Source organism: Coturnix japonica, chromosome 3, assembly GCF_001577835.2.
Source record: "Coturnix japonica isolate 7356 chromosome 3, Coturnix japonica 2.1, whole genome shotgun sequence".
Classification (NCBI taxonomy): Eukaryota; Metazoa; Chordata; class Aves; order Galliformes; family Phasianidae; genus Coturnix; species Coturnix japonica.
Genome location: NC_029518.1, coordinates 74,809,420 through 74,837,356, shown reverse-complemented (window position 1 = coordinate 74,837,356; position 27,937 = coordinate 74,809,420). Strand labels below are relative to the sequence as shown.

General features: G+C 36.0%; 1 protein-coding gene across 48 annotated transcripts in view; it reads left to right on the top strand.

The window, feature by feature from the left end:
• The window catches only part of RIMS1 (regulating synaptic membrane exocytosis 1), a 276,215-nt gene that overhangs the window by 199,299 nt on the left and 48,979 nt on the right, over positions 1 to 27,937 (top strand). For 16 of the 48 annotated variants that reach the window (XM_032443374.1, XM_032443345.1, XM_032443341.1 and 13 more), the window contains 5 exons: positions 1,472 to 1,654; positions 2,616 to 2,728; positions 8,155 to 8,184; positions 15,109 to 15,221; positions 21,929 to 22,095. In XM_032443374.1, the coding sequence (XP_032299265.1) occupies positions 1,472 to 1,654; positions 2,616 to 2,728; positions 8,155 to 8,184; positions 15,109 to 15,221; positions 21,929 to 22,095 (606 nt within the window). The remainder of the gene's footprint in view (positions 1 to 1,471; positions 1,655 to 2,615; positions 2,729 to 8,154; positions 8,185 to 15,108; positions 15,222 to 21,928; positions 22,096 to 27,937) is intronic. The other 32 variants (XM_032443349.1, XM_032443354.1, XM_032443363.1 and 29 more) reach the window with 5 other exon arrangements.

Below are 27,937 nucleotides of genomic sequence, written 5' to 3'. Positions count from 1 at the left end.
TAAGGTGTCATTTCTCTCTCAAATTTTCTCTCCTTAATTTTGTCCTCTCTACATTTCTTAACTTCTCTCTCATTTACTCAGACTCACACCAGCTTTTGTCTCATATACTTGTTCCTCTTTGTCTCATCCTCCTAATCAGGTATTGTAGACTCCTTCATTTCTGCAACTGATCTTTCTTCTGAACTTCTTCTTTCTTCGGCATGGATTACATTTACATTTGAGACTGTACAGGCATTTTCAGATCTCAGCTCATCACGATTATATTGAGCATCTTGTAGAATCAGGAAGTCAGTCCTTGTAAGAGTGTTATTGTTATTGCCAGAACAAATCAGGAGTTAAGAAAGTGTCAGAGCTTAAGAGGAAAGATATGGCAAAGGGAACAGAATCCTATTTTTTTTAGCATTGTGGCAGGACTTCCATATAAGCTGTCATTGGTTGGTCCTGAAACAAAACCTTTATTCTTGGTAGGCATCTGAATAAACGTTATTTCAAATGCACTTATTATTATTATTATTATTTTATTTTTTTTAAGGATGATTTGTAAGCATGCGATAGCTTTACAAACTAGACAGTCCCTTGGTTATTTTGATTGTAGCTTCTGGGAAAGATGTGCTGTGTGTGTGCAGGAACAGTTCATAAATCTGGAGAAATTAGGAAGTGGAAACCCACAGTAAAAAGATATGAGTGGCTTTATGGAAATTTCTAAAGCAACAGATATAATATTACCATTTACAGAAAGCTGCATTTCTGAAAAAGCCAGGACTAGCAAAAAGGCACAGCTGGAAATTTACTTTGTCACCTTCCAAACCTGAGATTTTCTAGGTTATCTAATGCTTGCAAAATACATAATTATTGAACTACTAATAATTATGCTGCTAATTACACTAACGCGATTATTATTTTGCTGCATAATTTAATGATGTTTTCATCAGAGTTCCTTCAGAACTGTGTATTTGTGTTGGTTTCTGCTGCAGGAAGTTACTTAAATAGATTCCTTGCTTCAGACTTCTAAGGGAATGACGTATGTGTGCAATTACCAGTTGTCCTTCTTTGGGACACTAATTGGAATCCAGTTAATATTTTTGATAAAGACAGAAGGTATACTTTGAAAACACAAATGTACTGTGTTAAAACTGGGTATGTATAGCCTACTCTGTTCTAGCCCTTTATATTTTATACATGTTGTTAGCTTGCGTTTGCTGTTTGAGTTGCAGCTAGGGTTTTGGCCAATGGTCTACTGCATTCAGTGCTCAACAATTCAACAAGTAGAGTGATGTGTATCTGCAGCAGTGAGTGTTCTATAGTTAATTCTTTTGGAAATGGATTCATAATCTGAATTAATAACTTGGGCCTGAAATGCCCGTCCAGGCCCTGCAGCCAATGTTTGTGATATTCTTTGGTGGAGGGGGGCATGGGAAGGTGTGCCTGGAGCTAACAACTGAACAGTTTCTTTTTGGCCCTGATGTTTTAGGGGTCTGCTACCATGTCTTTCTAGAAGGGGACTTCCAGCCCCACGAACGACTGAACAGCCAGTCATTAGGGGAAAACATCATGCTCGCTCCAGGTCGAGTGAGCACTCTAGTGTCAGAGCCTTATGCTCTGAACATCACCTTGCGCCCGGAGGCTCGGCGCCGCCTTCTCCACTTCTGACAAGGTTGCTATTACATGTCCAGTTCAGCTTTCATGTTCTGCCTCCCAGGTGTCAGTGTGGTATTGTATTTTCCTGAGCATACATGACACGTTCACTCATCCTGGCACTATAGATTATCCTCTCTTCATGGTATTTACACTTCTCCCATATCCTTTTGCTGCCTATCTTCACCATCTAGATGGTACTTCTTCTGTTGATCTTAAATAGTTACGCAATGTAAGAGTGAAAAATTGGCTGTGTTTTGTCCTTCCATTGTTGTGTTTTGTTCTGTATCCATCTTAAAATTAAGTATTTTGCTTGAACACTGTGCAGGAACTCACATCATTTTCTGACTGCTTAATCTCACAGGCTTAGTCAAAGTAAGTTGATTTATGCAGTGCGAAAGCTGAAGGTATTTTGAACTATGTATTCTATTAGTAATTCCGAAGTATTTAGTACTATGAGTATGTGCACACACACACATACACAGACACACAAGTTTAAAGATATTTTTCCTTGTTTCAGTTCAAGGAAGAGTAACCCACTATGCCATGGCATTAGATGTTTGCTGTCTGGTTCTGTGATTTTGTGCATAGGGCATCATCAAAAAGGGAACACAAAAGTCAATGAAATATAGAGGTGAAATATTGTGCTGTCTTTGTACCAGTACAGGAGGACAGTAATCATAAATAATTATTAGAAAACTGCTTTTAGTTCAGCATTTTCTTGGCTAGTACTTTCTCAAAGCACCATAAAACAAAGAAACAGAGATTTTTTTTTCTCCTCAGATGGAAGTCAGGTAGAGAAGTTAATGGTGAAACCATATAAGTTTGCTAGCTGTCTAGTCCTGAATACATGCATATGGCATACATCAAATGAAAATTTTTTCAAACTCATCTTCTCTATTTGCAACTTAATTTGTGTTTAAGAATATATAAATTCTCTTCATTTGGGTTATTTTATTTTATCTTCATTTCATCTGCAGAATACATCAACAAGGAAGTCCCACCCAGTCTCCTCCTGCAGACACATCCTTCAGCAGTCGCAGGGGAAGACAGCTACCGCAAGTTCCTGTAAGAAGTGGCAGTATAGAGCAAGGTATCAAATAATGAGCTTATGATAGCTCTAACTCTTTGCCTTCTTACTTTTCTTCTCTTTACTTAAATTCTGCTTTCACAGCTACGTGTTAAAAGCTATAGCTCTGCCAAACAGAAGAGAATGAAACCGTATTTGTAGTCTGGAAAGTCTAATAGATTTTGATCGGTAAAATATTATACACAGTTTAATTGCCTTAATTTTTTAGTAGCCTTTCATGTTTGTCTACTTTAAAATTTCTTTTAGAGTCATGGTGGTTTCCATGAGCATATCTAGTTTGTATTGAGCCAAAGAAATCTGAAGCAAATATTTTGACAGTGTTATACATTTCTTATTTTTTTGTTTATATTAATTGCTGTGTATTGTTTGCATAGACTAAACATAAACAAAAATCACAGTATGAAAAATTCCCTCTGGAGTGGGACAGGTTCAGTGATTAAAGAATTAAAACAATCAGTGCAAGAATATCAAGGCACAGTTCATCAGCTCTTACATTAATAAAAATAAATTGATCGGGCAAAGACTGCTGCTCCTTTCTGAAAATCACAGTGAAGACTTAGTGGCTGTGGAAGATGGTTTTTACAAACTAACATCAAATACGTGTAAATATTGCTGCTGCTTTTTCTAGCAACATATTACACAAACAGCTTGAACTATTACAGTAAAATCAAATGGCCATAAAATAATTTTAAATTATAATTTCACAGTGGATAATATTTGTGCATTCAGGTTTTCTTATGTGTTTAAAAGCCCATTTTTTCTCATTAACAACAAGCAACAACTTGTGGTTTTCTTCTGTGTGAAAATGAAAGAAGTACTTCAAATGATTATATGTTGTGCCTTATTGAACCTTACTGTGCCTTACTGAAGATGGCAGATCTTATTCTTAAATAGGTAATAGTGCTGACTATGACCTTTTAATCATGTTAGATTGCTGGTTTTTATTTTGTATGATGTACAGTCACTCACATTAACGTAGTCAGTTTGCATTAATTTTATTGGACTGAACTGTGATGGTATAGTACACCTTCAATTAACATACCTTAAAATGTGGGTTTTTTAATACGTGTTTATTCTGAATTATTAAAATGCTAATACAAATAGTTTTTTTCATTTAAAAGTTTACTTTTGAGACTTCTTGTGGTGTTTCATAGTGAACTATTGGTGTCTTGATTATAAACTAGTTTCAGTCTACATTTACAATTTCTATTTCTACTATTTCTATTAGTAAGTGAGAGCTTTTTAGGAAAGTGTAATGAAAGGTGCATTTCAAATTTCTTTTATGCTTCATCTGCAATTCAGAACTTGGTACAATGTACAATGATAATTCAGCTTTTAATTTCTTTTGGTTTTCCTGCGGGTATCTGTTATCTTTCATCTGTCCTTGGTAACTTGTGTATTTTGTTAAAAACTTTGGAAATGAACATAGAAAGTGTTGTGAAATTAAGTAGAGATGGGTTGTATGGGGTTGTATGCAGAAGAGCAAAGAAAAAGTGAACTTTAAACAGAAGGCAAAAGCTGCCGTTGGTTTTAAAAGCTGTCGGTGCCATGAATATCTGTAACACAATGCTGTTTCACTGAACTCTTATTCATATTTGTGGTTCATATGCTTGCGCCATACGTAGAAAATAAACAAATAGGTTATTTACTTTGTTATATACCATATTTTGCCTATGCCAATACAGCTGTGGAATTGAAGGCTGAAGAGATTTTGTTCTTTACATAGTATTTTAATTTCATCTGATTAACTTGTCTATTTGAAAGGAAGATTTTCTGATATTACCCATGTTTAACACACTGTTCAGACTGAGTGTATTTACAGGGAAGTACTAAGTTTAGTAGATTTTATAAAATATTTTTAAATGTTTTGACAGTATCATCTGATATAAGTATATTAATATGTATAAACGTTACCCTTCTTTAGGCAAGTAGCTTTGGTGAGGCTATAAGAAATAATATGATATTCAGTATCAAATTTTGTTATCAGTTTCACCTCTTTAATTAATATCAAAGTTTGATCGAGTGATAGAAGAGGTTTGACTCTAATTGCAATTGAATGTCAATATATTTGTCCATGAAATATTTTCATTAACTGTACTTTAAACTGAAATATGACTTAATTGTGATTTAAATTCAGTCTCCATGGGTACAGAAAATGTCAAAATCCAGTGCAATCTATAAATGTTACAAGAAGCAATGTTAAAAGTTCTTTGCATTTTCTTCATTTAAAAATAAAGCTCCTTACTGGTGGTCAGTGTCAATATCCTGCATTTCAAGGAAATACAATGTGATGTACTGTAAAGTACCATTTTTGTAGTAAAGCGCTTTCTTACACTATACAAATTTTGTTATGTCAGAAGGGTTAAATACAGTTCTTATCAATCTATATCTGTATTGCAAATCATAGTAATTGTTATAGAAAGATTGATTGACTTGATATCAAGACTGTTTATTTTTATTTATTTTTTATTGACTGTCTACATATTCAGGAGGTATACAGGAATCCAGTAGAGTAATTTTGTTACTCTTTGAAACTGTCATTGTGGGAAATACGAGAGTTAATAAAGAAGCAAGAGTGGCTGTGGTTTTCTTCTCAAGAAAGTGTGATATTTTCTCTCTCAGCTTTCTGTCGTAGATGATAATGTGCGTGCTAATAAGGGTTCTCCTAGGACTAATGGTGAATGTTAGACATTCCATTTTTTCATTATCAAGTTTAGAACTAACAGCTAATGGCTATTTCTTTGCTTCTATCAAGCAATGTTGTGTTAGTTACTGCTTTGGTTTTAGAATTATAAACAGTCAACTTGTGACATACTTCATTAGGTTCTTTCTGGTAGATCTACTTCACAAGAGATGAAAGTCTTATAGGAAGACTCATATTCCCCATTCTGTTAAAGATATGGGGCATGCATTACCAATCAGGAACAGTAAAAAAAAAAAAAAAAAAAGTAGAAGAAAAAGTTCTGTATAAGGATAATTTAATAACCTCAAAATAGCATAATTGCACACACACATGCACACACAAACACACACACACAAAAACAAAACAAAACAAAAAACAACAAGAGAACAATAAAACCAAGCTCTTTGGTGACTGTTGTAAAGGAAATAGCTACTTTGCCCTAGTTTTGAATAAAACAGAAATCATGCTGGGTATTTTCACTTGAAAGAGTTCTATGTTGAATTTTTAGCCACACCAGTACATATGGATGCTTTAAAGCAATTATGCTTAACATTAGAGGCTCCTGTGTTTGTTAGGCAACATGATTTTTATTTTAATCACTGTGATATTCAAGGAGGGCATGGCAATATGTGTTTCTTTGCAACTCCCTTAGCAGTAATTCCCACACTGGGATGTTAATGCAACTAAAGGTTTTGAGATTCTTGAAAGTGTAATTTAAGTCTGGTTTAGGCATGTTTGTGTTTTCTGAAGGTCACAGTTTAGTAGTCTTCACCATAATTTGTGCTGCAAGTGAAGCATTATACTTTCTTTGTTTTAACTGACACAGTGACTAAAGCAATAAAATTCTAAGCAGTGATATGGACAATTCTGTGCTCTCCATATACTCTCTTTTGCCAAGCTGCAAGAGAGTTCCATCAGTATTTATTTGCATTGTGTTTGAGTAGAACTGTGCAAATCACTCAAGGAAGCTAAGAGGGGTGGGAATTCTGCATTGATTTTTTTGGCTGTTCGTACAACAAATCTGTTGTATAGTTGCATGGCTTTTAAATGGCACTTTTGTATAAAGTATACTTCTGTGATCTTTACTCAGTCCATTTTATCTCACACAAACTATCAGACTTCCTAGTGATTTTCACTTGAATAGTGTGGGTCTCTACACTTTAGCATAATAGTAAATTACTAACAAAGCCTGAAGCTCTGTATGACTTGTTTACACTCCTTTTTAGACATAGTAGATACTACTGGGAAATGTAACAAGTGAAGAAAAAACATGTTGTGTACTGCTGAAATCTTTGAAGCAGTGAGATAAATGTGTGATGATGGTTTGTAGTATAAAAATGAGCTAATTCAAGGAAAGCAGGTCTTTCCCCACCTGTTTGCTTCTGTTTGACTATTCACAGCTTGGTTTCATTTTCCTAGGTTCAGTGGTGTGGTTTCATGTTTCAAAAGTCATGTAATGAGAATAAGGACTGCAATAATCAGCAGCCTATTTACATAAAAAGAGTACCGATAAACATAACTGAACTAGAGTGTTTGTATGTTTCCAATAGCATGTATTTACAAAAGTAAGCCTTATGTAGTGATCATTAGAAAAATTAAACTCTGACCAGCATATTGCATCTTGGCTCATATCAGAAAAAGCTACATAGCCCTTGTATATGCAGGTTGAAGTGCATGTGTGTGTGTGTGCAGCTGTTTTGTGAAGGAAAGTCACACTGAAATCTCTACTGGTAATGAATGGGAATTGCTTTTATGAAGTTCATGTCTATAATATATATGTGTACAAATCTCCAATGGTAGTCACAGCATCCAGGAATGAAATGTTTCAGTGTCGTTTGTTCCTCTTAGCAAACAGGAATCATAATTTCATATGGAAGATTTGCATGTTGAGAAATCACGGAATAATGTTGCAAATATCTTTGCATATGTAATTAAGATCCTTAAAAAAAAAAAAAAAAAACTGGAAAAAAACAGTTTCGTGTGTATGTGAATTGAAATGTAATTGCAGTGGATTTGGCTTGAGTGATGGTAAAAGATCAAATGCTTGCAGTTAAGACCCTATCTTAGATCCGTCATTGACTGGAAGAAGAAGTGATTTCAGTTTTAGATTTTAGTCTTCTAGCACTGTTTGTTTTGTCTTCATATTTCTGGATTTATTTTGAAATTCTTAGGTGACACTGCATATTTTGAGGCAGCTTGTGGAATCTTTACTCACATGGAAGAGTATTTTCTCTCAGCATTGCTAACTCTTGCAAATTAATTCAAGGCTCGTAATCTTTAATATCTTCCTTAAAGACCAGTTTTCCATTGTCAAGTGGTTATTGAGTATTACAGATTTCAGTTAACGGAAAGTAAATTTGTAACAGTCGGTATTTCAGAAAAGGCATCAGAAACTAAAACAGGGCTACATCATTCAAAAGTCAGAGTGATACAAAAGTCAGAGTAATTTCAGGATTTTATGTTGTTCGTAAATTTGGATGTGAGAATGCTGCCTTAGCGCAATATTTAAAGAATCCACAATCTGGATCTCAGTAACTTCATTGTTCCTGTTAATTTTGAAGAAAGTGTCACAGGCTTTATTATTTGTCATGGTTTATCATTTTAATTTTCTACATTACTTCTACATATGCCAGAGTACTGCCTACTGTACATGCCATTGTCACATGTAACACATTTCTTTCTCTAACCTTAAATTTGCTGATTTCTTTTTCTGTTTCCATCATTCCGTGCATTTAATTCATTGAAGAACAAGAGAATTATTACTCTTCCACAAAAGGTAAATATGTGATTTTTGATTTTTTTTTTTTTCTAAACAAATGTTTGGCAACTGTTAATACTGGCAGTATACAGTATTTTCTTAATAGCATTTAACAGGTGAAAATTATGTCTCAAATATCTGTGTGCTATCTTTTGTCCCTCTTTAGAATCTGAAGGTGGTTTATTTTGTGATTTCTAGATTTCATATAGAAATAATAGAGGAGTAGTAATGGTATTTTAAATTGCAAAGAAGCTGCTTGAATGGGGTTAAAGTTCATTCATAGATTAAGTTTTAGCTAATGACTTCCTGAGCTCTGCGCAGACGTTGGTTCCAGTAAGATCATAATGCAGCCATATCTCTTGACATCTATGAAGGATGTTTCGTAGATCTTGGCTTGGGAACAGCCGAGGGTGCTAATGGGCAGAAACTATCCTTTGTAGGAAGAGAGATTTTGAAGACAAGTTTGTTCAACCTGGGCTGTGTTTTGTTTGCATGGCAAGCCTCTCACACTCAGAAAGCTGAGTGTGTTGTAGGGCAGGTTTCTGCATGCAGGCAGACAATCCCCATAGGTGTAGTTTTGACCTCCTGTGAATTCCCCCTGGCATGTGTGAATTGGTGAGCAGTAACAAAAGATCTTCAAGGCTTTTCCATGAAGTGACAAGTGCAACCTGTCACACCCCTGCCAAGAAATGTTGCTCAGAAATCCTATTTGCTTCTGAAAGCAGGGGTTATCTCAAAGTCAGAATGAATCTTGGAGAGAAAGAAGAATATAATCTTTTCAGTGTCAATAAAAAAATGCTATACTGCGTGAACATTAATGCAGCAATTTAACTTTTTCTGAGTTTGAGTCCTTCTGATTTTGAGCAGTTCTGGTTTGAATACAGGCTTTGGTGGATTGTTTCTACTACATCTTATTTACTTTCAAAAGGCCGGATCTCACTGATATGTTCGTACTTGCTGAAGTAAAATATGGTAGCTACTGTGCTAGCTGTGTAATCTGACATCCATGTCAATACTGGAGTATGAGGAGTATGTTTTCATAATAATGTAAAACAAACAAACAAACAAACAACAACAACAGAACAGCAAAAAAAAGCCCTAAACAAATAAAAGAAATACTGGTTAAATTAGATATTAGCAATTAGAGAATGTTGTGCAGTATTAAGTATGTACTATGAAATGTCTTAAGAAAGTACTAAAAACGGTTGATTTTGTAAATTGTATCTGTCACTTTTGCTTTCTTCATTATTTATATTTCTCTCAAACAGAACAGTACAATTAATTGTGACAGTTTATTGTTTGTGACTCTTCAAGTTCACAAGCCTTGCTCTGTGATTTGGACTGCAATGGATGTTTTGTTGTTTGAAACAACTGGCTTTATACAGAGAAACTAGAACATGCCTTAACAGGTTTGTGAAAGAGCTTGTTTCCACAAGATTTTGGTAGATTTGGCCCATGTTTTGGGAATGTGTAGAGGTGGTGGGGTAATCTAGCCACAGGGATTCTTATGGCGCATGGGAGCTGAATGCAGATAAGAAAAATTAGCTGGGCAAAGAAGAGGTGCTGGGGAGGAGAAGTGGCAGCAGTTTGGGGACTGTGCATAACCTGATGTTCAGTTGATTTACTTTATTAGCCCACTATTACCTCTGACTTACCCAGTACATTATAAGAAATAAAAATAAAGGAGAATAGATAGGTGTGAGATGTGAATCTAGAGTTACGGGGTGTTATATGGCAAGGGACACAGCCATGAACAAAATAGTGTACTGCACATGTGAGTCCTTGCATACAACTTGAGAAAGCCATGGCATCTTCTAGTCAGAGGGGCAAAATCTGCTCCCTCACTGTCTATGTGGAGTTGATAATGTACCTTTAAAGATCATATATGGAGAGAAGTGGTAACAAATTCTAAAAACTCAAAATTCAGTTTATTTGTTTGTGCAGCTTTCATAGTGCTCATTTTCATAAGACTGGAATGTTTTAGATACCAATTCAGGTTGGACAAGTCAGATTTTATGCATTTTTAGGTTCTCGTACTTTAGACTGCAGAAGTGTGCCATATGCAGCACTATCTACAAATAACATGAAGCATTTCTAAAAAAAAAAAATATATAAAATTCTATCTTTTTACCTGCCATAATATGTCTGATTTGTTATCACATTGTGTACATGTTTGTTTATTGCTTATAGTTCCATTATTCTGTACATAACTGAAAAGGTAGGTAGTATTCTAACTAGGCCTAACCTCTGTATTGGTTAATCTGCAGATAGGGGTGAAATATGCCAACAGTTCTCTGAAGATAAAGATAGGGATGAGGGCTGTTAACTTGTTAATGTTATCAGATGCAATTCTATAAACCATATCATAGTAATGACGTATTACACAAAGTATGACTGTATATAAATTCTCAGCATGCAGATCTCTTGAAAAAAATAAGAAAAGGCTCTCCTTTCAACAAACAACAAAACAACAAAAACACACCTACTGTCTTATCCTAATTTTCCTTTCTGGGTAGGTTGCAGGCTGCAAATTAAAGAGTGTTAGCCATCTTCGTTAGTTTATTCCCTACCTTCTTTAAGTCATGTGTTTTAGATTCCCATATTCTGACAATCAAAATAGAGCATGTATTTTAATATACTTTTAGTCAAAAGGAAGAGAAAATCTCTTTGCCTATGATGGAAACATATACCAAGAACTGTCTTTAATGTTGAGCTTTTGGCCTTATCAAAAGTAATACATGCAAATTCTTGAGATTATAGGTAAAAAACAACTCTTCCATTATGTACTTATGTTAAATTGTCCCTTTTCTCATACCATTAGAACCTCTATAAAGCTAAGATATCCAGATGTTTATACTTCCAGTATGTGACTTATTTAGAATACTGTAGGATATTTCATGGATTACAGTGCGGAGTGCCTGGTGTTCAAAGGGATCTTTTAAATGACATCTGAAGAGAAGACTCAGGAAGAGCTGGTGCACGCCACTGTGTTTGGAGATGGTCTTAATCGTAGCAGACCATTATTTCTGCTTTGAATCCCATTCACAGTGGAAGGTAGATGAGACTTAGCAGCAAGTTCAATAATAAAGTAAATATTAACTATAGAACTTCTGCTTGTTTGATGGAAAACCATACAGAATTATGCTGAGCAGTTAATTCTTGGTAGGCTAGTTTGGTGGGTTGACCTCAGCCAGGTATTATGCACCCACAATCTCCTCACTTCCTGCACCCTCCAGAGCTAGGAATGTGAGGGAATTGTAAGAGCAGAAGTGTGTGAAAATGTGTGGGCTGTTGTGAGCAGAGTTAAGGACATTTTAGTAAGTGAAAAGAAAAAAAAATAACAACCAAGTGATGCAAATGCAATTACTTGCCATCTTCCACCATCAGTGGACTGATGCCCAGACAGTCTCCGTGTAATGGCTACCTTTGAAAGTTTTATCACTGAAGTCCCTAATACTGTCAAAGCACTGCTCAGCAGTGGCTAAAACATTTGGGTGCTACATATCTGAAACAAAGTACTCTACGTGATGCTGTGGAGAAAATTAAGTGTATCCCAGGCAGACTTGGTATTCTTGAGATTACGGGAGTCAGAATGGTTTCTAAGCACATTAATGGAGTTGAAGAATAATACTTTGATTCCATTTGTATGTCTGTCTTTTCTCTTCTGCATGGCTTTATTGCTTATATATATTATTATTCTACAATCTCCACATAGTTTACACAGGAAGACTCCTTACAGTGAAAGCTTTTCCTCTAAATGTTCACCTCTTATTTAAGCAGTTCACTCCTAGAGCTCTCTACTTTCAACATTTCTTATGCTGTTTGATCTCAGACCTGACTGAGCCTCTCTGAAATAGAAGAGAGTGATATCTCTTCGAAGCGTGACTTCTGGCACAACTGATGTTGCTGGTAGTTGTACCACTAATCTGAGATGCTCTCCATAGTTTGAATTCTAGAGCCACTGTAAAATTTAGAGCATTGGGGATTTCTGTGCTTCAATATGTAGATGACTGTAGTTCTCAAGAGCTCTGGGAAAAGCACTCTAAACAATAAAGTAGATCCATATTTTTTCTCAGAGATGAAGCTCTTGAAGAATTGTTTATGTCAGATTTTCATTACCTGTGATAACCAGCTGTGTTCCAAGAAAGTGCTGTGTTTATATGGTGGTGTTTCTTATGGTTGTTACAGCTTCTGCTCATGTGCTTTTGCTCCTGTGTTAGTTTTTTTGGGTTGTTTTTTCTTTTTTCTCTTTTTCTGACTGAAATGTCAAGAGTAGACCACTCTATTTTTCAGGCAGACAAAATATTCCATCACAGAAATGAACTAGATATAACATGCACTTAGATGTACACGGTGAGCAAAGCTTAAAAGAATGCAGTTGTAATTTCCAAATATTTAGTTGCTTACTCAGAAGTAATTGATAACCAATTGGTTTTAGCTAATAGCTAATGGTGCATTTTGCTCCTTGCACAAAAAAAGATTTCTTTCAGAGTCTTTACATTAACTTAACATTCCTCACTACTTATTCTCATTTTATTTCACATAATGGCATCCATTAATGCAAAACATAAGTTTCTGATTAAGGCTAAGGATTTAGATACATGCGTAATCCAGAATTACTGAGCTAAGGTTGACTAGTTACCCAACTTTGACTACAGTATTTTTGTTCATATTCACTGTGATTTAGGGGCATTATATAATAGAATAAACTTTCTCAGGTATGGTAAGTTAACAGGGTGAAGCACCTATCAGTCACATGGTGAAACAGTTATTTTGACAGTAACTGTAACCTGTGCACAGTACACATATAGGGCTAAATTTTTAAAGGGGTCTCAATATTCCCTCTGGTTTTTATATCCTCAGTCTGTTTCCTGCATATATGATAGGGTTGAGATATCTGAGTTTTTGACTTCAGTCACTAATTGACATATCTTAATCCTTTCATGTATGTCCACAAAATAAGAGGCCATCTTTAAAAATTTCACCTAAAGTGCTCAATTTTGCCTTCAGATACCTCCATGCAACTTCCATTGAAGTAATTGGAGCTGTGCCTGCATATCTGATGGTGGAACTGGACTCATTGCAATTAAGGTACACGTTAACCAACATAGTTCTCTGGAATAATCACCAGGCCAGTGTAGCATTCTGCATATGCAGAACTGCCTAGATTGGTCCCTCTGCAGTGTGGGCCGTTGAAGATTATGATGGTAATTTATCTTTTGACTTAAACTTGTAGCTGCAGCAGAACTTTACTGTAATTTTGCTATATTTAATTTTACTGCTTTTAAATAAGAAACGTGGAAGGGAAGGAGGACATGAAAACATTTTTGACAGTGATATCTCTGTATTTTTTTTCATACCCAACCAGTGCACAGACAATTCATGATTTCCTCAAACTCATTATGGATGGTACATGCAAGCACAATTGTTGTTTGTGCTTTAACACAGCTTAAAATATTCAACTCTGAGGGTACTGCTTTCTTTTTGTATGTTCATGCTTGCAACGCACCAACAAAACAGTGGATGTGTGAAGAATCCCACAGTTAAGTAGCAGCATAAAACTCACTTATGGTACCTTTGGTACCTTTTAATTAATAATGTCAATCTGTAAACATCATGATAGTATGCCTATTTTTGCTTAAGTTCTCCGTGGTTTGTGATTGAAAATTGATTCCATGAAGCCTTTAATTTGATCTATGTCTCCTGTCACTGAACTGGGAGGGGCTGTTCACAAAAATCATGACTCTTAAAAACTAATCTTTGGAGAGAATCATGAAGTCCATGGTTGACCCAAATGCAGAAAAAACGATTTTGCAGGGGTTTTCCCAAGTGAAGCACGTGTCTTGAGATTATGGTTATGCAAAAAACAAATTGCAACTAAATGAAATCATTCTTCTCAGATACTATAACCTGTGAAAAGTGATGAAGATAGTATTGCTGTAATTTAGAATAACCACTGATGAAAATTTGGGAGTAGTTCTAGGACTGTCACAGAGTGCTGGTTTTCAAAGTTCTAGTTTTATTGGTATTCCTGTGCATTTGTAGTCCAGCCAACTTTAAGGATGGCAGAATATGCAGCTCCCTCTGATAATTATGCACTACTACAGGGTTAACTTTCTTTAAGGAAGCTTGAGCCCAGGTGTTTTCACACTGATTTTTTTCCTTTAGTGCAAGGGCATCTCCCTATGGCAAGCACAACCAATATTGTCATTACTTGTTCAGACAAAATCAAGGACTCTTTATAGCATGACAACCTCTTGAAGGTTTAATATTAGATTTTCCTCTTTGTGGATAAATTGTAGGGAAAGAAAAAATACAAGAACATAAGATTTCTTTAAAGTCGAGGTGATCATTAGAGAATAGAATTTTTAAAGGACTTGTAAAAAAAGAAGAATTTATTGTTTCTTTAACATGTTGAATACAAAGATTATTGCTCTTAAAAATAATGCTTAGCTATGGTAAGCATTTAGGTCTTAAGACAGTAGTAGGATTTAATTACTTTAAAGTAAATGTTAATGCCTATTTAATGTATTAATCATTAGAATGTTGCTGTAGTATTTTCTACAGTTAAGCACACATACAGGTAGATAATCATAGATTTACATCCTCTCTATTGAGACATTATAATGTTATAATGTTAGCCTACCACCTAAATTGTTTTACTTTCTTCATATCTGTTGCATCAGCTTGGTTATATGTAGGAAATTGGGATGGTCTGCCCATTTTCAGGTAAAGACTTCTGGCAATGGAAGTGGTTGATTTATTGATGTTAGTGTTCCTTTGTGATGTTTTTACACCCTGCTTGTTTACATGTCTGTATATTTCTTTGTTTTGTTTAGATGGAAATAAGCTAAAATTGTTGCTAAACTGGTTTGTTTGTTTGTTTCTTTTCCAGAAGTACTTTCACTCTTTTTAATTGATTTTCATTATGTGTTTTTGCAGCAAGCTTAGTAGTGGAGGAGCGAACAAGGCAGATGAAAATGAAAGTGCACCGTTATAATCAGACGTCAGGGTCTGGTTCTAGTCAAGAACATGAGCGTGAGCAATATACCAAGGTAAAGTTAGCAGTATTAAAATGATACTTTGGCTTGAAAATTAAAGATATAAACATGTCTATTTAAAATATTATACCACCCTCAAGAACATTGTGTTATAAAGCCTGACAAAAGTGTCTTCAGTAAGGGCTTTTTACCATCGTTTTTACTCCCATCATGTACTTTACACTTAGACTTTGATTTAACCTAAAATGAATCTGCAAAAAGCAGAACACTTGAAAAAAATTATTCAGGGAAGGAGGATACTTCAACACCTGTTAAACAGAGCCATGTCACCATGATTTTAAGAAGTCCTGGGTGTAAAACTCCTTAGGGTCTGAAATAGGAGACAAAAGAAGTATACTTCTATGCTGACCCTGATCTTTTATTCTTTTCCAGGCTTTTGCTGTTGTGTCATATACAGAGAGCTAGGCATGATTAGATTCAATCTCATGCAGCTGTTTTCATATTTATGTAATATTTTTGCATCCTAATAATATCACAGGTATCTTATAAAGTGTTATCTTTTGGAAATACATACCTGTTACCTTGATATCCTTCTCCAATAGAAACATAAATACTTCCTTTGATTATTGAAGGTATACAGAATTACATGAATGAAGTTATATAGACAGAACATGTATATTTTTCCTGATAATGCTGAAATGCTATCCCACTGCCATATAAGTTTAAAACTCTATAAACTCATAAGCAATCTGCAGAATATCTCAGAAATACAGGCTGTCAAAATGAGAGGGGCTGGAGCTGAGCTATTCTGAAGTCCTGCTTCCTTGAGAAGCCTGAGAGAGAGGAAATATCTGCAGAAGATTCCGTTTTAGAAATGCAGGATGCTGTTTGTGTAGTATAAGTCAAGGGCAAAGACAAGGCCAGCTATTCATTAGGATTTGCAAAGAGCATTCCTGCAGTTCTGTTCTTCTGCTGCCACCGAGGCCTACACGGTAGTAGTGTGTTGGCAATGAGTAACCACGGGATGGCACTGCAAATGTAAAAGTCCACTGCAGAAGACTCGAGGACACATTTAACAACCAAATGTATTAAAGATAAGATCACAGCAGCAGTTTCAATAAAATTGCAGCTGTTAATAATTTAGACCTTAAGAGAGACATTTACAACAAGTTCTTCATATCACCGAGATCTAAATGCATTTTAAAAGAGACAGTTTTTCAGTCTGTGAAGTGGTAATATACAGAAAACAGCAAACAGTGATGGTTCTTCAAGAGCTGAGACATCATTATACTCCTGGCAGTTGTTATAGTAGTGCAGCACCAGGCCTTTTGTCCCTGCCCCACCAGTGTCCCTTCTTTGTGTTTTACAGACTTAGTGCTCCTGTGGATGCAAATTAAAATAATAGTGCAAAAAATCAGAAATTCACTTTGGAATGGGTAGCAGGCAATTAGGCATCTACTTTGTATCACTGTCTTTTCACAGTTAAATATGGAGACAACTTTATAATAAAGATGTTTCTCTTTTTGAGACCACCTCACCCTGAACACAGAATTTAGAATGGGAAGGAAAAATAAGAGAAACAAGGTTTTACATCCTCAATTACCAACTGCCAGCTATAAATGCTACTAAACAAAGAAATAAATAAGATATTAGCAACCTGCCCTAGGTGGCCCTGCTTAAGCGGGATTTGTACCAGGCAGCCTCCAGAGGTCCATTCTAACCTCACGCATTCTGTGGTTCTGATCAGAAGTCAGAATTTGCATAATAATTTTAATATTTCATTTGCTATTATTTAGTATCATTCTGACTCTGCCAACTCAGGACAAGAGAGTGAGATTGAACATATTTTTACTGAACTCCCAACAGGTTCACGTTTTTATAACTTGGCAAAATGAGCTTGATAGTGTTTTCAGTAGCGAAAGGGAATGTGTGATGTGAAGATGTTGTCCAGGATGACCAGATTTTTACTTTATTCAGATTTATGATTTGGCCAGATTTGTTGCCAGGTTTGTTATTTGGTATACTTGTCTGACTAAGGCTACTGTAAATCCGATGTATGGTTAAATGATTGGGAAACTGCAATGTTTCCCATACCCACTCATGCTTAGCTGTTTCTATTATTATCTTTATTTTTCAAACATATGTAGAAATTAAAATTGAAATGTCAGTGTGATGGATACTAGATGGAAAGAACTCTGCTGAAGTTGAACAATTGTTCACAATCCAAACGTTCACAATCTCCACAACTCTAGAGAAGTGAATTCTCTGTCATTTTTTATAAAAAAAAATTTTTGGGGAGTACTTCATATTCTGATAGAGATGTACTCCTTTCCATGCTATGAAAGAGGTAAAGAGAATGAATTACTTAAATCCAAAAATTTTTAACTTTTAATGCGTTTTCTTCATGATACAGTATAGTAGGATGATCCAATATGTGATAAATTCTTAAGTGCTGAGAAAGAATTATATTAGGATATTCTAATGCTCTTTACTATATTACTCGGTTTCTCAAGTTCTTAGTCTTCGTAGCCAAGAATTAGTTTTTCAAGCACACACAGTGCAGTTGGTGTGTATCTTTGAACATCTGTGTTTTAAACAACTGTTAACAAATTTTGAATAGGGAACTATCTACAACGTTTATGCAGGTCTTGATGGCTCTTGTACTCTAATTGCTTTGAGACCCTCTAATTCTCTTAGTCCTCCAGTTACAGTGAAAAAAAAACCACCTTTTCTGTACGTGAAACAGGTAGGTTAACCTAACCAACTGGAAAAAGTTGCTGTTTAAGTGTTTGGGAAAATCAAGTAATTCTGGACTTGCACAGATATAAATGATGGAGTATCTCAAGCATACTATTAATTGAACATTCAGTAAGTTTTCATTACAAATGCCACACATAGGTCACAAGTACTGTGCTGCAGCTGTTCCAGCTTTTCAGAGATTGTGCAACACATTTTTTTAGAAAATCTATTCATTTAATGGAGTTACTGATCAGAGCCCTGCTGTGCTTACTTAAAAGGACATCACTCGATATTTAGGTGTGTTGCCAACTTAGTTAACACTGTATGTGATTTTAATTCATTTAGCATAAAACGTATAATCATGTCATTAGACTACTGGCAGTCTGGATTTTGTTTGGTAGTTAAAGCCTACAAGGCTAGAATGGATAGGAGATATGGATGAAAGGCTGACTACCAAAGTTTTACATGATGCTGAGCAGAACCCCTTTGTCTGCAGCAGGGGATTCTTTTCGAGGCCGATGTCAGCAGTGTCTTTTTCTTTCTATCTGCAAGTCAATATTGGCACAACAGTAGATGGGTATATACCAGCTGTATTGAACCAGAAATCAGGAAAAATGTTCTAAACAGTATTCTAGTATAAATATGGTTATCAGCTATAAGAAAAAATAAAAAAAAAAAATAAAAAAAAATAAAGAGAAATATTAATTTCCCCTTGCATTGACATTCAAGTAAAAATTACATATATGTATCATTTTGATTGTCACTCCAATACTGGTATGGTTTCAAAACATTCATTAAGATAAATTTGACTCCTGGGCTTTGCTGCAGCTTTTCCATGGTGTGACTTGTTCATTTCTGCTGTTTCCAGTAAGGAAGATAAGTGATGTTTGCAGTAGGTTGAGTCAGATATGAAGCCACCTGATAATACTGATATTTACTGGTCTCTTGACCACCACGTGGGCTGCTCCTGCAGGTAGGAGTCACAGACAGCCTAGACACACCAAGATGGTGGCTGCCAGGCCTTGAATCCAGGCAGCATTCCTAGGAACCCTCTGCAGACTGTTATAAAACTGGGTGTTTTGTGCCATGATTCAGCATTTTCTGGCAAAATTCATCTTTAGAGTAAGGTGCCTCAGGAGACAGCTGTTTATCTCAAGATGCTCAACACCCTCTATCACAGAATCATAGAATCACAAGGTTGGAAAGGACCTACAAGATCATCTAGTCCAACTGTCTTCCCATTGCCGTTGCTACCACAAGCCACTAAACCATATCTTGTAGCTCCTCATTCAGACACCTCTTGAACACTGCCAGGGATGGCAGTGCCACCATCTCCCTGGGCAGGCCAATGCCTGACTACTCTCTGAGAGAAAGAACTATGAAACTAGCTAAGCCTTAATGCCCCACATATGGATTTCCCTTTCCTCATTTCAATCCCCCCCCTTTTTTTTTCTTATTTAAAGCATTTTTGGACATGGTTTTGCAAAAGCTAGATACCCGAGGCTTTCTCTCAAGTCAGAGGAAGGAGCACTCCTTCACTTGTCAAAGCTCTGAACTATTCTGTCCTCCATAGATTGAGGACAAGTCTAGAAATAAAAAGTGTTAATATGAAAGATAGTTTAATTATAATGCATCATTAAATTACTTCAAAAATGTGTCAAAATCAGTAAACTACTAAAACTGCTAGTCATTATGCAACTGTGAAAGTATTTATGGAGTACACTCTGTATTTCTGTGCACTTTTCACCGATGTCAACACATTTGCAGTTCATCATAACCCTTTTGTACTTCTGTTGCTGGTACAGAAGTGACTCCTTAGGTGGAAAAATGAATGGAAGAACTGCATGTCAAGGGTTTATATTTCTGATAGTTATATTGAAAAAAACAAATATGTTTTTAATACAGAAGTAAACAAACAGTACAGACAGTACCTCCAATCCGCCATACAGGCTCTTAGGATTAGGGTTTAGGATGTTAGTTAAACTTACTGTCTGACTGTCAGACTGTAGTGAAAAGGGTGGGTTGGCAACAAGAAGCTGTTAATGTTGTATGTCTCACTTAGAAGAAAGGGAATTCAGCAGATGGAACAGCTATGGGAAGAGCTAAATCCCTAAGTAGTAAAACGTAAGCGCTGCAACACTTAACATTCCTTGCAGCCTCATTGCTCTTGTACTAATCTCTATATCTGCAAAGGGAAAGCTTCTCTCTTCCTTGGGAATCTTTATATTTTGTGTGGTGGTTTTGAGGTTGGAATACCAAAGCGATAGAAGACATGGGTTTGGTTCTTTCTTCATCTCCCATCTCACAGTAAAATTCTATACTCTTAGATGTTTTTCCTATTTTCAGATATGTCATTTTTGGAAAATATAAAGGATTCCTTTAGGAATAATGTGGGAATTTTGCTTAGAATACTGAGTCTGGCTCAGTTGTGGTGCTGTTAATCTAGAAAAAGTTAACCTTTTTTTATTTTCAAGTCTCTAAATATTTTTATTTAACCTGACTTAAAAAATACTTTCATGTTTTGTTGCTTTGATTTTTCTGAAGCATAGACATCAGAAGAAAAATGTTACCCAATGAGTTTTAGTGTAGAGAAACTGCGAGTAGCCCCAGAGCGTATGCTGAGATGCTTAATGTCTAACTTGTGTAAGTCCAATTTTTCCTACAGACTCCTATACCCACCATCTTTATTCCCTCCCATTCTCTACCCCAATGAACTTCTTCATTTTACTTGTTTTAACAAGAGGTTCCCAAGTGCGCTATGGAGACCTCTAAGGTAGTTGCTGAAAGGCAGTGGAGTACTAAAAAATAAACATGACTTGAGGTCAGGAGGAGATACATTAATTTGTACAAACTTGCGATGATGCTTGCCAGGCTTTTTAAGTTAAGTCATGATATTTGCCAACTGGCTCAGCCTGCAGTCTAATGCCTACTTCAGCTGGGGATACTCTCAGATGGTTACAGCTTTGAGTATAATTCATACATAAACTTCAGTGACTTGTGGTTCTATAGAGCATATCCAGAAAGAGAACTCTGTAGAGTGTTCAATCAGAAATTGCCTCATCTTGCTGTGCGTTCATAGTTTTCACTTAACATGCCCTGGGAAGTATGCTGCTGTTAGAATCCCTTCTCAGCCAACTGTCCCTTTCTCTTTAATGATAATGAATTTCATTTTTGGGAACCTGGCAATGGTTTGATTCTTGTATCTCAATGACTGAATATGTAGTTAAGAGCGACGTTCTTGGGACTGAAGGTTTTTTTTGCACGTTGTATTGATGATGTGGGTAATACAAGTGTTACATAGAAGGTGGTGTGGATTTTCAGTCATTTCTAACTAACCAAAGCTTTTGCTGTTAAAAATATACCAGTTTCCACCCCAATACGCATATACTTCCTGCCATGTCCTCTGTTAGTTCTTAGCTTGTGCACATGTAGAAGCTGCAGCAAGGTCAGGGAACCAATCTACTTGGGAAAAAATATTATTTTTATGCAGTTAGCTTGCTGCTTTACTATTCTTCAAGTATTACAATACAAAGATAGAACTCAAGAATTGAAGTCAACCCCTCAGAGCCAGCTTCTTGTAGCATTATATCTCATTCAGACTATATGCAGTTCTAGTCAAGCAAAAGCACTCTATGCCAGTATTTCCTAGCATAATTTTTAGTATTTGAAAAGTTTTTAAATGATCTACAACCAAATGGATTATATCCATGTGCTTGAGAAAGTGCACATACACCATATAAATATTTCCTCGTTATAGTTCAAGAGTACTGAAGATCCAGCAACCTATTTAAATTCCTGTGCTGTAATATATTTTAAGTATCTGATCTATTCCATAAATGTCACAATTTAATTGTTCATTAGACAAAAAGAGATTATTTAATATGAATTTTTCTCTGAATTCATGGAATGTTGTTAAATTGAAAAGCAGCTGGACTGAATTGTCATACTTTGGTCATTTGTTGTCTCAGTATATGCATTCTGTTTTGATGAGACTCCTCACCTTTTCTTTTCTTAATCTCTAGTATAACATACAAACAGATCAGTACAGAAGTTGTGATAACGTCTCTGCCAAATCATCAGATAGTGATGTCAGTGACGTATCAGCCATTTCGCGAACCAGCAGTGCCTCACGCCTCAGCAGCACAAGTTTTATGTCAGAGCAATCTGAACGCCCTCGGGGCAGAATCAGGTGAGTTCTCAAATGCAGTTTCAACTGCATCCCACCTGCTTTTTGTCTATCTGCCAAAATAGAACCAGAAGTTATTGAAAAGCCACAGAAGAACTTATGAAATGTGCCTGCATACATATAAGCTACTTGCCATTGCTAGCCTAAGCTGCCAGTAGTTTTTCTGTACTTATACATCTACAACAGAAAGCAACAGTTCCCATTAGGTTACGCAATTGTGGGAAATGGGACATAAAGACGTTTTATCATCTCATTGTGGGCTATGAATCAGTGTAATCTACATGTCAGTAATGTATTACAGGAGAAACGATGTTAATTTTGTCACCTAAAGAATTTATTTCATAAAATCTTTCTTATATTTTCTATTTATGTGACTATTTCCCTATATCCCTGCTTTTGTTTTGCTGTTTTCACGGATGATGAATTACTGGCTGTGAAACTAGTATTTATGTAGTACTTTTAATATTTCTGTTTCATAAGTTGTTGAATTCATTTGCATTATTCGCAATCAAATGTCTTTCATCCTTGATAGTAATCTACTTCTCAGTTTAATGCTTTTTTAAATATACAGATGGGATCCTGTCTTCATTTAACTTGGTGACAAATCTCCCACCAGTTACAGTGTCTGCAGGGTTGTCTTGTTTGTTTGTGTTAACATCTACGAATGTCTGAACTCTCAAAAATATTATTTTAAGTGTTAAAAGTCAGGATATTAATTAGGAACTACATAAATATATATATGTGTATATGTATGCATATGGAGAAAATAAATCTGATGAAAGTCTGGATGGCATCATATAGTACTTCAGAACGTTTTTAGACAGACTCAGCACTCATGGCATTTAACTGAAGGCTCTTTAATCTCTTCACGCAGTGGGGAGGAATGTCTGAAAATCAGAATGTGGACTCTGTGTATGAGCTAGCTCCACTTTGATTTATTGTTAAAGAAAGTTCAGATGTGTATTCCAAGTCATGCTTTTATGAGTGAACACAACCTGACAGCTGCATTAATAATGCAGTCTGTAATCCAGTATAACACAACAACGCAACTGTAAATGTAAAAGTTATTCATGTGTTTAAAGTCATTTCAAATTATGTATTTAAATGTAGCATTTCATTGCGGCCTACACTTTTTTCTATTTGTCTCTTACAAAGAACTTTAACCATTCTGAAATACATCTGTTTTCTAAATATTGCATTTCCTCATTTAGGCTTTGTCATGGTATTTGTGGCAGGCTGAACAGCAGACAGTTTTTCCTATAACTATCTCTTTGTTGAGAAAATTTTATTAGGGATATTCCCTGATTGCAGATCACAAACATCGGAAGAGAACCCAAGAGTACCAGTAGCATTATGCTATGGGGAAAGGGGAAAACCTGAGGTTAGAACCTTGATCTTGTTCTACCTTTTCCGTTCTAATGAGAAGCAGAGCATTCTGGCTACAGAGTAGGCTGACACTTTGTACAAAACCAATAGCCTGCAAGGGGAGCCTCGTTGGTTAGAATTCAAATAGAGCATGTGAATTCTGATACTGTTCACATTATATCTAAGATGTGAAGTACTCTATACTTGCTTGCTTTTTTTTTTCTTCTCATTAAGTACAGCTAGGATTTACGTAGTGAACTAAATATATAGTAATAATATGCATTGCACATCTTTCAGTAGAGATATGAGGAAGAAACTAACGTTCATATCTTATTCATATATTTTTATTTTATTTTTTTATTTTTAAGCCTACTGTGGTTTTGTTTCCCTAAAAGACACAGTAAGATGAAAGATACCTAATGCAGTTTACCCATGGAAACCCAAGGGGCCAGCTGTCCCATGGAGTGCATCAGGCTCAGCACTGTCACCTTGGTAATGGGAAGGATTGTCCTGCTCTGCTCAGCATGGCCACACCTCAAGTGCTGTGAGCAGATCTCAGTGCCACAAAGTCTGAAGGACATAAAACTATTAGACAGTGTCCAAAAGAGTGTTCCACAAAGATGGTGAGGGGTCTAGAAAGCAAGACATACCAGAAGCAGAAGGCTCCCCAGGGCAGTGGGCACAGTCCTGAGCTGCCAGAGTTCAAGGAGCTTTTGAACAGTGCTCTCTCTACACATGAGATCATTTCAACTATTAAAAGCAATTAGTAAATTTTAGAATTTTTGATGCTGTGTTGAGAAGTATTTTATCCAATAGGTTAGCATCCACTCTTCAAAATTTCCATTATCTTAGATGATTTTCTTCTTATGAGAGGTGTCAAAAATGAGGCAATTATCTTTTTCTAGTATTAATTGTTAAGGGAACTAGATAACTAGTTAAGATTGGTTCCTTTAATTTTGACATCGAACACTAAGTTAAATTGATTAGTGTTCTTAATGTTTCTCTAAATTCTATCAATTAGAAATTTGAAGTTCAAGTTTTGTTACTAAATTGAAGTTCAAATATATATATTTTTTCCTCTGATGAACCGGATGTTAGCATATATCAAGTATGAGGAGAGGTGACAATTGAGCAGGAGAGGCAAGGAAAAGAGCATTTTTAAACTGCTTGTATTCCATTTTACTGAAATCACATTTCCATCATCATCTTCACGTGTAAATGTGTCGGCCAACCGACCCTGGCAAGTGAGTGTAATGTTATGTTGAAGGCCCAGAAGTTCTTTGAACTGCCAATTTTACATACTAAGTTCTTTTCTCTTTATGTCTTCTGAAAATGAGAGCTGCAAAGAACTTAGTAAGCTTATAGAAGTCCAAACAAGTTGGCTTAGTTTTACACACCTCACTAAATTAAGTTTATCCAGGTAATAAGCTTAGGTACACTTTGTGTTCAAGAGAAAAATTCCAGCATTCAGAATACATTAGCAAGATTCCTGCTCTGAATCTCCTTTGGGAAGGCTCTCTCTCTCCACTGAGCTGAGGAGACTGAATCCTACAGCTGTTCAGCAGCAAGCTGTCTTAAATAGCAAAATGAAACTGGAGAGTACTGTAGCCTCCAGATGAGAAACCTGTTAAACTATCCTCTTCCAGCATTCTCACATGAGCTTAAAAGTGTTGATTTAGAGTTGAGGTGTCACATTTCTGAATGTGAAATAAGCCCGCTCATTTTAAGGCAGCAATAGTTCAAGTTAATGTTGTTAGTCAACATAATCCTATCATCCTTGTTTTATTGCATTTCTGGAAAGAGATATAAATTAAGCTGTTAGTCAAGTGAAAATACAAAGTACTGTCTTGCAGCTCTCAGTAAGAAAGCAACAACTTTGCTGTTCTGTGCAAAATACGATTACTCTTAAAGGTCAGAAGGACTGCAGTTTCAGGTCATAGTGACTGCAGTTTATATCCACCAATTTTACCACAAGCACAATCAGTATAAACAGTTGCCTGACTTTGCCTTCCAAGTCATCAGGAAGGAAAAGACCCTCAAAAAAAAAGCTAGCTAAATCTAGAAGAGCTGATCAGATTTTGATAATTTGAGATTCTATCATTTTGGATAATGTATCATATATTACCTTATATTTATAAATATTTATTTATCTGTTCAAGCAGTTAAGACTTTTAAAGTGTGGTAGCACATCATGTGGCTCAAAAACGTGCAAATTAGCTATAAATATGTAACTGTTAAAGTTCGTATAGCAATTTTAATTGTGGTGAGTTATTCCTTCCATTACATTACATTCAAATTGCATTGATCATAATGCATATCATTTGTAGAATAAAATGCTGTTTATAGTAAGGAGAAAACAAATTGATGCAGAACAACACAGAAGTATAGCGTACTTTATCTGAATAGCTAGATAACAGTCCAAATGTTCCTTTAGTCAAAATGTGAAAATAGAAAGGTTTCTACTATTTGAAAACTTGAGCATGCTGAAGAAGCTAAGTAACTCAGAGAAAATAAAAACCAAACCTTTCCAGTCTGTTGACTGATGACAAGACTGTGTCTAAACTCTTTAAGGCAGAAGTCTTATTTCATTCCAACAGTATAATTGTGATTGAATTACCTGTCAGAATGCTGTGACATAGCATCCATGCTAATCTTCACTCTGGGTACTTTGTTGATTAAAAGCATTTCTAATGGAGATGTAATTATAACTGATGTCAGGCCTAAATATGAGTATATAAACCGGCTTCATCACTTCTAATTTGTTTAGCAGGTGAATGCAGTAAGAAATGGTTACGTATGAATAAACCCTATAGGTCACTCTGAAAGTAATGCCTCCTGTTTATTTCTGTGGAAACTACAACAGATTCAAAGAGCCCAATAACAGGTTTGATAGAGCTAATTCACAGCTACAATGTGTTTCAATGTAGCATCATTAGCTATGCATTTTCAACAGTGATGAACAAGAGCACACATGCTACACTTGTAGAAATGTACACTAGCAAATGTGACCCACTGTTTCACAGCTGCTATGATGGCATAGTTACTAGGAAAATGTTTCTCACACAGTCCACTTTTCATTGGCCCAAACAGATGGAAGTCAGAAGGCACCAAATCTGGACTATACGATGAGTGTAGTTGAACAGTCCATTCAAGATTGGCAATGTGTTGTATGGTCTTCAAACTGGTATGGAGCCTGGTGTTATCATGTTGTGAGAAAAATTGTCTTATCTGGCTGGAGTCTGGAAGTTTGAGCACTCAGCTTGGTCAGCATTGTGATTTAGCAGTCAGAATTGATAATTTGTTCAGTTTCCAGGAAGTCCACCTGGACTGGAAGTCCAGTTTCCTGGAAGTCTACCCCTTGGCTATATTAAAAGACAGTGTACGTTACTTTACCCTTTGAGGGCTGCACCTTGAACTTTTTATTCAGTGAGGAATTCACATGTCAGCACTCTGTGGACTGACATTTTGACCCTGGCTTGTAGTGGTGATACCACATTTCATCACTGGTAAATTGCAGTACAGGAAACTATCCCCTTCAGTCTCATGTTTGTTCAGTAGGTCCCGATAAACTTGCAAATGATGTTCTTTCTGTTCATATGTAAGCACTTGTGGAACCCACCTGGAGCAAATTTTGTGATATTCCAGTGTTGCCACCATTGTTCCCAGTGCACTGAAGCTGACAGTAGTATGGAGCTCATACATAATTTCCTGGTCATAATCCACCAATTTGCCTGGAAGAGCTGATCAACGTGCTCTTCATTTTGTGATGTGAGAGCTATGCATGACTGTCTGGAACTTGGCTTGTCTTTCATGTGCCTGTTGCAACTGCTGAAACACACCACTGACCGCCTCACTGTGCTCGAATCCATTCTTTGATCTCCATAAGTAGATGAATGTCAATGTGTTCCAGGTTTTCTGCGTGGAGGAATTCAGTAACACACCTTTACTTCATGTACACTTCCATGTCAGACACCATTTTGTCAGTTTGCCCCTCTGCTACCATCTGTCACACAGCAACAAAGTAATCAAATGTTGGTGGGAAGGTTCAACCTCTATTGCCATGCCACCAACATCCACCTCTGATTTTCTTGGGTAACAAAACAAGGGGCATTACTTTCAGAGTAGACATCATAATTTGGATATAACATTATTTCAGATATCTTGTTACTAAGAAGTGTGGTTGACTGCCATGGTCTCTAGTGGAATTCCAGGCCGGTATCAAGTGTTGTGTCAATTCTGACTTGAATAAGAATCAGATTGGTGAACTTGGGTTATCATAACATGTAGATTTTGTGTGTTTTTCATAACTGAATTCAGATTACTAGTCCTTTTAGTCCTGCAGTTTAACTTTTATTAGTCATTAACTCCATGTCACGATGAATTCGTAATACAGTCAAACAGTACTTTGTCCATGTGTTTCCTAGATATTACATCTCATGTTTCAAGAACGTTTCCCAGGGCAATGCTAATTGAAGCAGAA